The sequence below is a fragment of the Lactuca serriola genome, chromosome 3 (genome assembly GCF_051521515.1).
Source record: "Lactuca serriola cultivar US96UC23 chromosome 3, Lser_US96UC23_V15, whole genome shotgun sequence".
Lineage (NCBI taxonomy): Eukaryota > Viridiplantae > Streptophyta > Magnoliopsida > Asterales > Asteraceae > Lactuca > Lactuca serriola.
The window spans coordinates 305,849,666-305,863,020 of NC_136410.1; the positions used below are offsets into that span (position 1 = coordinate 305,849,666).

At 34.6% G+C, this 13,355-nt stretch overlaps 1 protein-coding gene across 1 annotated transcript; it reads left to right on the forward strand.

Annotated features, from left to right (window-relative positions):
- The first annotated feature begins 1,854 nt into the window (after positions 1 to 1,854).
- On the forward strand, positions 1,855 to 11,716 carry LOC145094954 (putative glucuronosyltransferase PGSIP8). The gene is made up of 5 exons (XM_079032913.1): positions 1,855 to 2,104; positions 8,137 to 8,392; positions 8,555 to 8,756; positions 8,906 to 9,053; positions 11,134 to 11,716. The coding sequence occupies exons 1-5, from the start codon at positions 1,872 to 1,874 to the stop codon at positions 11,714 to 11,716; spliced, it is 1,422 nt and encodes a 473-aa protein (XP_078889039.1). The 5' UTR covers positions 1,855 to 1,871.
- Positions 11,717 to 13,355: the final 1,639 nt, after the last annotated feature.

A 13,355-nucleotide genomic window follows, 5' to 3' on the forward strand; every position in this document is an offset into this window, starting at 1 on the left:
ACATTACAATCACTCCACGCGACTTCTGAAGAGAAGTTTGACCATCGAAATCCGCCCTAACCATATTGCCACTCATGGCTCCATTATTCCTTCTGGTCTTCCCGATCATGACAGTCCAACTACTTGTCGCCATCGAACCTAATACGAAAAGTGAATGCTACCATAATCGTTGTATTCCTACATCACACCTGGTCTCCAACGAACTACCGTTTCCCGAATCCGATCATATTGTGGTCTACTCATAATTGTGCGGCTGATCCGCCCCGGTCTAAATCATCTGAAGGAATCCGTGACTGCTGCCCAAATCCTTAATCTAGTCCCTACTAAGATGATTGCCAAAACACCTCACGAGATGTGGATAGGGAAGGTTCCCTCCTTGGATCACATCAAGGTTTGGGGTTGCAAGGTTATCGTAAGACGAGAGACTCACGACAAGCTAGAACCTCGCAGTGAGCGATGTATTTCCATCGGCAACCCACCGAAATCCTTTGGATATCTATTCTATAAACTGAGTGACAATGTTGTCTTCGTTGCAAGGACAGAGGTTTTCCGAGAGAGAGAACTCATATGCTGAGAGGACAGTGGGAGGCAAATTGACCTTGAAGAGCTTTAAGAGTTAGTGATGAAGGAACCTCAAACATTGGCGCTCAACCCGAGGAGGAAACTCATGTTGAACCGATTGACGAGTTCGTACCTCTGAGACGTTCCAGTAGAGTTAGTGTTCCACATGTGTTAAATGGTTTTCATATAACAACTGAAGGTGATACATTTATTAGTGATAGTACGTTGAGAAATCTGGATGAACCTAATAACTACAAGGAAGCCATGGCAAGCCCCGAGTCTGCTAAATGAAGAGAGGCAATGGACAACGAGATTCAGTCCATGTATGACAATCAAGTTTAGAATGAAATCATAAAATCGTAAAGCATATATATACTTTTCATTTATAAGGAATGAATGTAACAATGTTCTCGAGTTTACTTCTTTTAAGAGAAAAGAAAAAAAGATGGAAAAGTAAGGAGCTGATTAGGAAGAAAATTTTGTTTGTTTTTCTTCCAAATCCTTCTTTGCAATTCTGGAGTTTAAAGGAAACGAAAAACAAAACATAATAATAAAAGGAGAAATTAAATATCCTCCTACATTTTATTCATACTCACCCTCCTACCCACGTGAAATGTTGACATATGACATATTTAATGTATATAATAATATTTTGATCAACCTGTCACCATTTAATATGGATAGAAAGATAGATAGAAAGAAATTGTAGAGGATATTTAATTTCTATGATAAATTTTTTAGTTTATTATTATTTATGAGCTATAAAACATTTACATAATAAGAAAAATATTATAATATTGTCAAGCTTTCATTTATTACTTTAGCTTTAAAACATGAAACATTAATAATTCTTTTTTAAATTGTTTTATCCTTTATATTTTTATACTTCACTCTTTCCATTAAAAAAACAGTCATATATCCCTTCATTAAAAACTTGTAAACGGTAAAACTCTTAATTAAAACAAGTTATATATAATATAAATTGCTTATTCAATGATACTCATTTCGTACACCAATCTTTAAACAATTAAACTCCCCTGTCTTTAAATTTCCAACGATCCATCTTCTCTTTTCCCACAAATTTCTGATTTCCTACATCTCTTTATCTCTCCAACGATCAAGTTTTCGAGTTTATCACCGGAGGAGGATTTCTGTTGCAGAAAGCGTGACAGTACGTTTGTTTACTTTCCGGTGAAGTTTTTCTGGTGCAGTGTTGTTTGAAGTGTCTCTGTGTTTGTGTGTGTGTGTGTGTGTGTGTGAGAGAGAGAGAGAGAGAGAGAGAGAGAATGACATCAAGTAAAAGTGTATTGATGTGGATGTTTTGGGTATTGGTGATTGGTGGCACGACGTCGGAGGGGGATATGGCTGACAACGGTGGTCACCGGAATGCGTATGCGACGATGATGTACATGGGGACACCAAGGGATTATGAGTTCTACGTTGCTATTCGAGTGATGCTTCGATCTCTCTCAAAGCTTCAAGTAGATGCCGATCTCGTAGTCATTTCTTCTCGTGACGTTCCTCTTCCTTGGATACATATGTTGTACGCACATCTATCTCTTTCCATTACTATTAATAATTTCCTATTACTTTTTATTTCTTTCTTTCTAAGATATTTAATTTGCGTTCATATCTCTACTACTACTTCCCTTGTTTGCTACGATACGCTCTCTATTTGGCGTAATTTAGCAAGTTTCTAACTTCACATAAAAAGGAAAGAAAAGAAAAGTTCATTATAAAATTACATTTTGCACATTTATGTCGATACTAATTAGTAAGAAGATCAGAGCTCCATCGATTCAACATTAGAATGCAGATTTGGTGTCAAAACTAATTTTAACCATACGGTGTAAACACACAAATTTGGTGTTGGTATGTAATGCATTTTTATCATATATAAATACTTAAATATTTAGCACAAGAAAATTACGTGAATGGTCCTTACAGTTTGTGGTAATTAGTATGGTTGGTCCCTAATGTTTTTTTTAACTCGGGCAGTCCCCGTTATATGTTTTTTGTTGCCTAGTTGGTCCCTACCAAATATATATATATATATATATATATATATATATATATATATATATATATATATATATATTCTATGTTTCCTATTTCTTTTATTAATTATTTTATTATTTTATTTATTAATTATAATTAAAAAAAGCAAATTACCTTCACCCACCCCACCCCATCATTCCATTTATAACTTGATAGCTCTTTTCTTTTATTTCTTTAAAATTAATGAAGAGCCTAACCCTAGCAACTTGAGGATAGCCGTCGATAGCTCAAGACCGTCGTCGACAACCTCCAACCTCCGCCATTGAAAAGAAAATGCATGTATTTGATCTACATGTTCATATAACCACCAGACAATCGAATGTTGAGATCTCATTCTTTAGATATCCACCAGAAAAACGTATGTTTTAGGTCTCCTTCTTCAGATCCTCTTATTCTCTCTCTCTCTCTCTCTCTCTCTCTCTCATCAATCTCAACAAAAAATGGCGGTCCTGGTCGTCTAGATCCCCCTCTTAACGATCTTTCTCCAACGATTGGTGAAACACCTCGGATGTTGGGTTTCTCGATCTCCAGTGATAGCTATATAAAAACCGCAGGTTATAGATATTTACTAAAAAAAGGAATTTTCAGGTCTCCAACTAGAAAAAAAAATGAAGATTTCAGTTTTTGATATGTGCTCTAATGTCTGCTAAGCCTCTCTCTTATGCTCTCTAACGATTCCAACGATTCAGGGTTGAATCCTAAGTACTTGATTTTAATTTGTGGGGTTTTATGGATTAGATTTATTTGCTTTTCTTCTGGATTTGGTGGCTAGGTGTGAATTGGATTCTTTTTAAGTAATTTGTTGGGAAATTTAGGGTTTATGGTGGAGATCTGGATACTAACTTGGATCGTGATATCACTTTCTAAACTGATATTTCTACCCTATGCCTGGGTTACACGAAATTCAGCCTAGGATAATCCAAGTGGACACTTACGTTTCTAGGCACAGAAGACATAAGCCAATATGCTAGATGATTATGTGAAAGTCTGATCAAAACGAGAGCTTAAGATCGTAACCCCCTTCTGTAGAGAATAGTTGTTTATATATTGAACACGATTAGCGGGACCCCAGCCAGGGGCTCTGCCCCTTGGACCCCGCTAGGGGCGCTGCCCCCGGACCCCCGACTAGTCGTCGAACCGGCTTCTGATTCGATCTTATACATGTGTGCACTCAGCACAACCCCGTACATATATTAGAGTACAAATCATGAAGCCCCTTAGCTCACATGGTTGTTCCAGTTATTTAAAATGACATGGTGACACTAAAATCACCAACATAATTTTCTTCGGGGGTGGGGGGAGGGGGCAGAGTATTTTCCGATGGCTGGAGCTTTGGCCGGAGAATGTGGTCGGTGTCGAATGAAGAGGGTGAATTTACAAAAATAAAGTAGGATTTATTTACTTTTAATAAATAATTAATAATAAACAATAAATTAAACAATTAAAAAATAAATCATTAAGGACATAATAGTCTTTTATGTCATGTAGGGACCAAATAAGTAACAAAAACATATATTGAGGACTGTCTAAGTTAAAGAAAACATTAGGTACTAAATACGCAGATTACCTCTAACCACATGGACCATTCGTGTAATTTACTCTATAAAAAACTAGTTGTGAGACTCATGTATTACATGGGTTAATTAAAAAAAAGTTAAAATATAAATGTCAAAATATTTGAGAACTTTGAATTTATAAGAAAATATAAAAAAATAAAGAATTATTATAATCGAAATGTTTTTTATCTTTTAAATTTAAACAAATAATTTAAATAAATAAAAGAAACTAATGAACTTTAATTTTAGGAATTTTGAAATTAAAAGGTAAGTTTGGAACGACCCAAATTTCATGTCCAAAAATTTCATTTTTAATTAAACACTCTGCAAAACATTTGTAAATAAAACATTGTCTGATCAAATCATTTCGCATCCATACATCGTGTTTGAAAACCAAAATACGAAATCAACCAAAAGTCAGAGTACAAATCAAGAACAATCTCGGAAGGCGGAAAAATTGTGTGTGTGTGTGTATGATGTGTCGCTACCATGCCAGCTCCTTCCCCTTTGAAGAGGAGGTACCTGAAAGCAAAACTGAAAACTGTAAGCATTAGGCTTAGTGAGTTCCCCCACAATACCACATACCATATCAACACAGAACATACATATATTGTTAGGCATATCCGGGTGTCCGACCTACCCCTTCGGTCCTCTCGACCGGATACTGGCTAACATATCTGGGTGTTGGCCTCCCCTTCGGACCTCTCGACCGGATACTGACTAGCATAATGATCTAGGTAACTAGCTACCTAACCAATATACGTATATATAATGTATTTGTGATTTTGATATCCTAGCTAATATATATTCAAAATTAAGCTTTAATTAAAGGAAATACTACTTATAAGTATATATGTTAATTAAGTTGTTAGTTAATAAATTAATAAGGGGAAATGACATAAATGTCATACGGACTTTCTAGGGTTGGTTCATTTAGTCCCAAGACTATTTTCATGGCTTTATGAGGAAACAAGCTCGTTTTTGTCGGGTCGATTACATCATTTTTGAAGTTTTGAAAGGATATTCAGAACCCCAAAAGTGGCACCTCCTCCTCCTTTCGCCTTCCCCTTCTAATAGATCAAAAACCAGACTCGATGTCTATGAGGAGGCCACAGACCTATATAGTCATGTCGCTATTACAAGATCCAATTTGCTAATATATGTTCACTCAAAAACACTAGAAGATCCAGGAGGCGAACAGAAGAGGATAAAGATCTGATTGTCAATTGTTATTAGAACAAAGCAAAGAAAAGGAGAGTTAACAACAAACCAAAGAAAATGAGACATAATGGTAGATCAAAGAAGGAGAAATCGATTTCTTTCCCTTCCGTTTCATCCCCAAGTAAGAAAAAACAGATTTATATTGCTTCACTTCTTGTTCTGATCTAGGGTTCTATTGATCTCCTTCTCATCTTGATTGTATTGATATTTCAAAAGGAAACGACGAGGATTATGGGTACAATTTCGATCGAAGCAGATTCCTGATAAATGATTTGATAATGTGGAATGATGTCGCAAAATCAACCCTCTTCGGTTCACTCTAATTCTTATCTTCATGTTTCACAACATGCATTATCTTTAGGTAAGTCAATCCCTTTTACCCCTTTTGAATTTTACAAACTTCAACACCACCCTGGATTTGATCTTCATTTTCACCATGCTTTCTTTGATATCTTACCTGGGTCTACCTATGTTTGGGCATTTCATTCTTAAGTAAGTTACTAAAATCGTACTTATGGTTTGGTCAAAATTACACGTTTGGTCCCTAACTTTTATTTTGCACTCGGATTGTCCTTGTGGTTTGACTTTGTTGTGTTTTTCGTCCCTATGGTTTGGTCAAAATTGCACGTTTGGTCCCTAACTTTATGTATGTAAGGGACGAAAAACACAACATAATCAAACCACAGGGACGATCAGGGTGCAAAAGAAAAGTTAAGGACTAAACGTGCAATTTTAACCAAACCATAGGGACGATTTCAGTAATTTATTCTTCATTCTTCTCAAATTCCATTACCTAAAGGTCAGAAAGCAAGAGAAATCTTAATCTTAAAGGAGACGACATTCTAAAAGCTTCTAGGGTTATACTTCTTGCATTAAACCTTGTAATTTCAAAAGCTTGAGAACTGTTTTTCAGCGAACCATATATGACCCTTAAGTAAATCAATATCCTTAAAGTAAGTTGGTTTCCATGTCATGGTTGATGTGGCAAATATTGCGGATGCTGTAAGCAAACCGGTTAAAACAAGTCTATGGGACTAAATAGACAAGTTTCCCCCGAATTCGTTCCCTCATAAAGTTACGAAAATAATTTAGGGACTAAATGGACCAGCTACTTATAAGTATACATGTTAATTAAGTTGTTAGTTAATAAATGACAAAATTGCAAAAATGGTCCTTAAGGTATGTATTTTTTGGGGGTTGTAGTCCAAACCACGACTTTTTTGGCTTCGTGGTCCTTTTGGATTAGTTTGTATGTGAAAATAGTCCGTCCGAAAATTGAAATGACTATAATACCCTTGGGGTATTTAATTTTCATTTTTCTTTCGTTTTTTTAAATTTAATATTTATTTATTTATTTTAACAATTAAAAATAATAGAGACCTCTCTCTCTCTCTCTCTCTCAATTTTTAATCTTCCCAACTATGGATTTGGCATCAAGATCCCGTTCACACAACCCTGGAGAACCTCTAGGTTAATCGTTGCCTAGAGTTAAGCTACCCAAACCCACCATCGTTCTGTACTTTTTCACTGAAACAACCTTGGGGAAACATACAAGGAGAACGGTGGCTCTGTATCAAATGAAATCGCAAACGAAACATCAACATCCTTTTGCCCTTTTGCTTCTGAATATACTCAGACCCGGTGCAAGTGCACACCTCTGTTTTTCTTCTCAAATCACCTGCCAGAGTAGTCACAGAAACACCCTAAAATTCTCCATCGCTGCACTAATGGAGTTCAGATCAGGATTCAATGCGTAAATGAAGCAAAATCAAGTCCAAGCCAATCTTCAATGGCGATGTGATAAGAACAGGGCTTCAATTAAACGACGTGTTCAGGCCCAAATTATGGATTCCACTCTAAAACCTACAACTACTTCCAGTGAGTTTTTTGCACTTTCTTTGAAGATCTTTTCTCTGGAGCAAATTTGAATCTCTTGAACTCCCCCTCCCCCTGAAGATTGTTGCGATCGCTGCTGCCTTTCCCTCTTTCATCCTCCATTTTTTCTTCATTCCCTGTCCTGAACCCACCACCAAAGTGGGTGTTTCCCCAGAGCAAACATCGGAGGCGGAAACCCCCTTTTGATTCCCCACCTTCGCACCTTCCTTCAAAGACAGAAGAAGCGCAGGAGTTGCTTAAGCAGCCCTTGCTGCTTTCCTTACTCCCCAGCTACAAACCAATAAGGCACTGGAGGTGCTCTTCTTCTCAAAGGGTCTTTCACTACCGAGCCTTCCCTGTCACCGCCTTGTTCGTGATTATCCTTCTCGATCAGATGAAAACCAAAGACCGGAGGTCCCTTTTCCCATTGTCGACAGCATAAGCTTCCCCCGTTCTCCTATTTCCTTTCTCAACAGATGAATCATTGGAGGCGATTGATTAAAATAAATTGCTTTAGGGTTTCTGATTCGAACTGAAAAAACTAATTAAAAGGGAGAGAATGAGAGGGAGAGGGAGAGAGAGAGAGAGAGAGAGAGAGAGAGAGAGACTTTTATTTTTTAATTAGTTAAATAAATAAATAAGTGTGTAGATTTAAAAAAAAAATGAAAGAAATGAAAAATAAATAACTCAAGTGTATTATAGTCATTTTACTATTCAGAGGACCAAAAAAGCAATGAAACTATCTCAAAAGAATCACGAAGCCAAAAAAGTTGGGGTTTGGACTAAAATCCCAAAAAAATGCATACCACAGGGACCATTTTTGCAATTTTGTCTTAATAAATTAATAATGTGTGACTACGTACAGGGAGGAGGAAGATGGGGCAAAGGTGGTGAGAGTTGAGAACCTAAACAACCCATACCAAAGCGAGAGCAACCATGACCGATTCAAACTCACACTAAACAAGTTGTATGCATGGAGCTTAGTAGAATATGAAAGAGTGATCATGCTCGATGCGGACAATCTTTTCCTTCAAAATACAGATGAGTTGTTTCAATGTGGCCACTTCTGTGCAGTCTTCATCAACCCTTGCATCTTCCATACCGGCCTCTTTGTTTTGCAGGTATGTATCGTACATTTGTAATTAATTAATTTGTTTACATATATATAATATAATATAGCAGCTAGTACGTGCTTCCTTTAAATTTTTTATCAATTAAAATAATCTTTTTAATACCCGTACGTTAATTGATATTAATTTGAAATTTTGAATATACATATGCAGCCATCATCAAAGGTATTTAAGAAGATGTTACATGATCTAGATATTAAAAGAGATAATCCAGATGCAGCCGATCAAGGCTTTATTGGAGGTTACTTTCCATGTCTTCTTGATCAGCCCATGTTCCATCCACCACCTAATGGCACCAAACTTGATGGTACTTTTAGACTCCCATTGGGCTACCAAATGGACGCTTCTTATTATTGTAAGTACCTTTCTATATATCGGCATGCATACATCTATGTTTTATTATTACTTATGTTATGTTATATTGTTAATTAATAACAACCTTATATAAGAAAATTCAAATTTGTTAGTTGTTTCTTGATTTATATACATGTTAATTATATATAGACCTGAAATTGAGATGGAGTGTACCATGTGGACCAAATAGTGTCATCACATTTCCTAGTGCACCATGGCTGAAGCCTTGGTACTGGTGGTCATGGCCCGTTTTACCACTAGGCATCCAATGGCATCAACAACGTCAACAGACGTTAGGGTATGTATGGTATAACACTAAATAATTTACATATCTTTTACCTACAAAAAAATAATAAAAAAATTATATATATATATATATATATATATATATATATATATATATAATTTTTTTATTATTTGTGTGTGTATATATATATATACACACACACGAGAATCTCCACAAAAGTCCTAATATTTTTGTCCAGATTATGAAAAAGTCTCAAATATTATTTTGTTTATAAAAAGTTAGGAAAACTGGAAAAAAAAAATTCAAATTAGCCCCTTTTTACCAGCAAACTACCTCCAGAAAAGTCCATATTATTTGGCTAAGTTTATGAAAAAGTCCTAATTTTTTTTAACTTCAACTATTTTACCCTTTCACTAAAAATCTTTGAATTTCTTGATTGAAATTATAAATAGGAATAAATGTCATTAAGCTCCATAAAACTAAGGATGAAAGTCAATTATAACCAATTATTCTCCACAAAACATTGTCGTTAGCATCATGTTGTATTCATCGTCATCCATATAATGATTATAATCTATTTTCCACACAAATACTTGTTACAAGTTTGTGATCATAGAAGTGGATCCATAGAAAACAAACATTGCATTTCTTACGGTTTTAGTGTTTTGGAGCTCCAAAATTTGAATATATTAAGTTTTGAAGTAATTGATCCATAGAGGAATTTTTCGTATATGCTTAAGATTTAAGGTTAAAACTTATGTTTTTCTCTAGAATTTAACATAACATATTATTATATTGATTAATCAATGGTTTCTTATATGAACATAATAGTTGATTTTCCATTAACCCACTTTTAGGTAAATTGTAAGAAAGTATTCAACTAATAATTTAAATATCTTATAATACTAGTAGTATAAATTTGTGTGAGAAATGGATTATATGGACGATGAAGAGTTCAAAATGATGCTAACGTCATTATTTTGTGGCAAACAATTGGTTAAAGAAGACTATGATCCTTAGTTTTATGTGTTTGATGACGTTTATTTCTATTCATAATTTCAACCAAAAAAATTCAGATTTTTAGTGAAAGGGTAAAATAGTTGAAGTAAAAAAAATTGAGATTTTTCATAAACTTGCTCAAATAATGAGATTTTTCTTGAGGTAATAAGATCAAAAATAGTTTGTCGGTAAAAAAAGATTGATTTGATTTTTTTTATCGGGTAATCGAGAATTTTTTTTGTATATAAAAAATTTGGGACTTGTTTACCAAAATATTAGGATTTTTTTGGATATATATATATATATATATATATATATATATATATATATATATATATATATATATATAAGGGTTATATGGAAAATAAAAAAACCTTAAAAATACATAAAAAATACCTAGACATCACAAAACTTTTTTTTGACTTTACACATAAAAAATCGCAGCTTTTTTAAAATTTTGCTGAAAAATAAATAAAAAATTAATTAATTTATTTATATTTTTTATTAAAAAAAATTCAAATTTTTTTTTTCAGCAATGTTGTGTTAATAGGTGCGATTTTTTCAAAAATTTTTTTTTGTGAACTCTAAGTATTTTTTTATGCACTTTTAGGGTTTTTTGTTTTCTATAGAAACTAAACCTATATATATATATATATATATATATATATATATATATATATATATATATGTGTGTGTGTGTGTGTGTGTGTGTGTGTGTGGTGCAGAACTTAGCCTTGGCGGCCGATTAGTCGGAGATTAATCGTTTGACTGTTTGCAGCTGATTGCGATTAGGGTGTTTGGCGAAAATTGGTACTGCTAGGCGGGAAAATTTTTAAAATTTCAGATTTTCATATAAATAATTTTAAAATTTTAAAATTTTAAAAAATTTAAATTTTCAAATACTAATTTTTCTTAGAATATATCAAATTTTAAAATGATTTTATTAGTAATTTAGGGTCCCCGGTTAATCTCCGATTAATCCCAGCCAAAATGATTAATCGTTTGACTCCAGTCGACCGTGCGAGCTACCGTATAGTAAGTAGGTAGTGTTTAATTTATCAAGGGGAACGTACGTATACCAGTGATGGATTCGGATGCGATTTCTAATTCTGATGTTGATTGTTGAGTGCAGGTACGATTCAGAGATGCCTGTTGTACTAATCCAAGGTCTAGTTTACCTAGGAATTATAGCAATCACCCATTTGGCACACCCAAGCTGGCTTAGCAAGTTATGGTATCGTGGTGGTGGAGATAAGAATGTGATGATAAGCATAATCATAATCCAGAGTAGAAGCTTGATTATTATAAAAGCGGTGGTGATGTTGTCGATTATGATGACATCATACCTGTTCCCATTTTTGGTAATCCCTCATACGATCCATCCAATTATAGGGTGGGGGACATACTTACTAGGGTCGTTTGCTCTCTCATGTATAGCCATCAAGGTGTTTCTTCTTCCGGTGGTACCTGTGTTGACCCCTTGGGTAGGGATCATTGGTGTTCTTTTGGTCATGGCTTGCCCCTGGTATAATGATGGTGTTGTGAGGGCATTGTTTGTTTTTGCATATGCTTTTTGTGCTGCACCAGTTTTGTGGATTTCTTTAGGGAAAATTGTATCATCACGCCACACTATTTCACTTGAAAGGGAAGGTTTCTTGCCGAGTAGACTCGTTGACCCAACTCAGCCTTCTGATCCTTTTAATAAATTATATTGATAACTTAATACAAATGAACATACGTAGATTAGAAAGAAAAAAAAAAGTCGAGTTGTGATCATACTTTATTCAAGCAGTCAAGCCTTTTTATAGAAAGGAGATTTTTTGCTTTTGTGCCATGTATAGACTTTTGGATGAATGCAAACATTTTTGAAACATATATAGAGGACGTGAATGGAAAATGTTGAGCTGAGTTTGGGTACATAGTTGTAATTAAAGTACAAAAGCTAATTCGAATGGAAAGTTTATCACATTTAGATCACATACATGTTTAAATAAATTAAAACCTTGAAAGTTGCATCCATGCAGCATGCATGGGAAGGGAATTTTCAATGATTGAAGTATATTTAAAGAAGAGAAAGAGAAACAGGTCAAAGACAATAAAGATGTTGAATTTATAACAACTCTTAATAGTGATGCCGAGTAGCTAGAATCAAGTTTTCCAATATATAATGTAATGTGTAGGCATAATTTTACAAGCTAATTAATGACCGTATATTTTTCAAAAATGAGAAAATGTCAAGTTAAAACATGCATATATAAAACACAAGTGATCGAAGGTGTATGCTTTCATCACATTATGCAGCAGTTTTCCTCGGAAGCAAGCATTTATAGTGATATATGCATTTTATGGTACAATGCAACTAACTCAGCAACATACAAAGAATTTGTAACGTACCAAAAATTACAAAGAGATTTTTATATTATAAATAGACCGACCAATTAAAACATTTATGTTAAAACCATTAAATAACATTTATTTGATTAAAAACCCTACGTTATCAAAGTTAAATTACAAAACCATGGAAACAGATATCTTTGATGCGTTTATACAATCCTGCTAAGCTCTTCTTACGAATAACCTGGAAAAACATTTAATCCACAACTGTAAACATAAAGTTTAGTGAGTTTCCTCAGTATACCACATAATCCACCATACATACAACGCATCCATACAAGCTCTCGGCTCTAACGTCGATCTGTCAAATCTACTATCCATAAGCATACATCATATATACAATTATGCATATCAACTACTGGCACATTGCAAGTGACTCTCATCCATTACTGCTATTAGCTCTCAGTCACCCTGCTATCATCGATCTCTCACCGGAACAAATCCATCGACCTCACGTCGGAATCATACTGTCGGTCTAATGCCGAAATCATACCATATCGGGGCCAATGCTAATACTGACAACCCCTTCATGAATACATAATTGCATATATTCGAGGGTTAGATAGACAGTTGAACAGGCGATCCTGATCGAGAGCGAACAATCAAACAAGAACATCACATAAAGCATCAGACAAAGAGTTCTCGGGTTATCCACCTTAAACTACATGCAACCCTAGGGTGTCCTCTCAACAATTCCAAATACCAATATTACCCTAACTGATCATGACACCTAACAATAACATACAATCAACATGAAAAACCCTACCATTCTAGCATACCATCATACCAAGTATCATACTCTACATAAACAAAATACATAACAACGTCAGCCACACTGCAAGTGTCAGGGGCCAAATCCTGATCTTCCATACAAGACATAAAATCATAGGTAGTTAGAGATCAGAAAACCAGTCAAACAAATGATCCACCCGAAAGCAAACAATCAGACAAGAACATTAC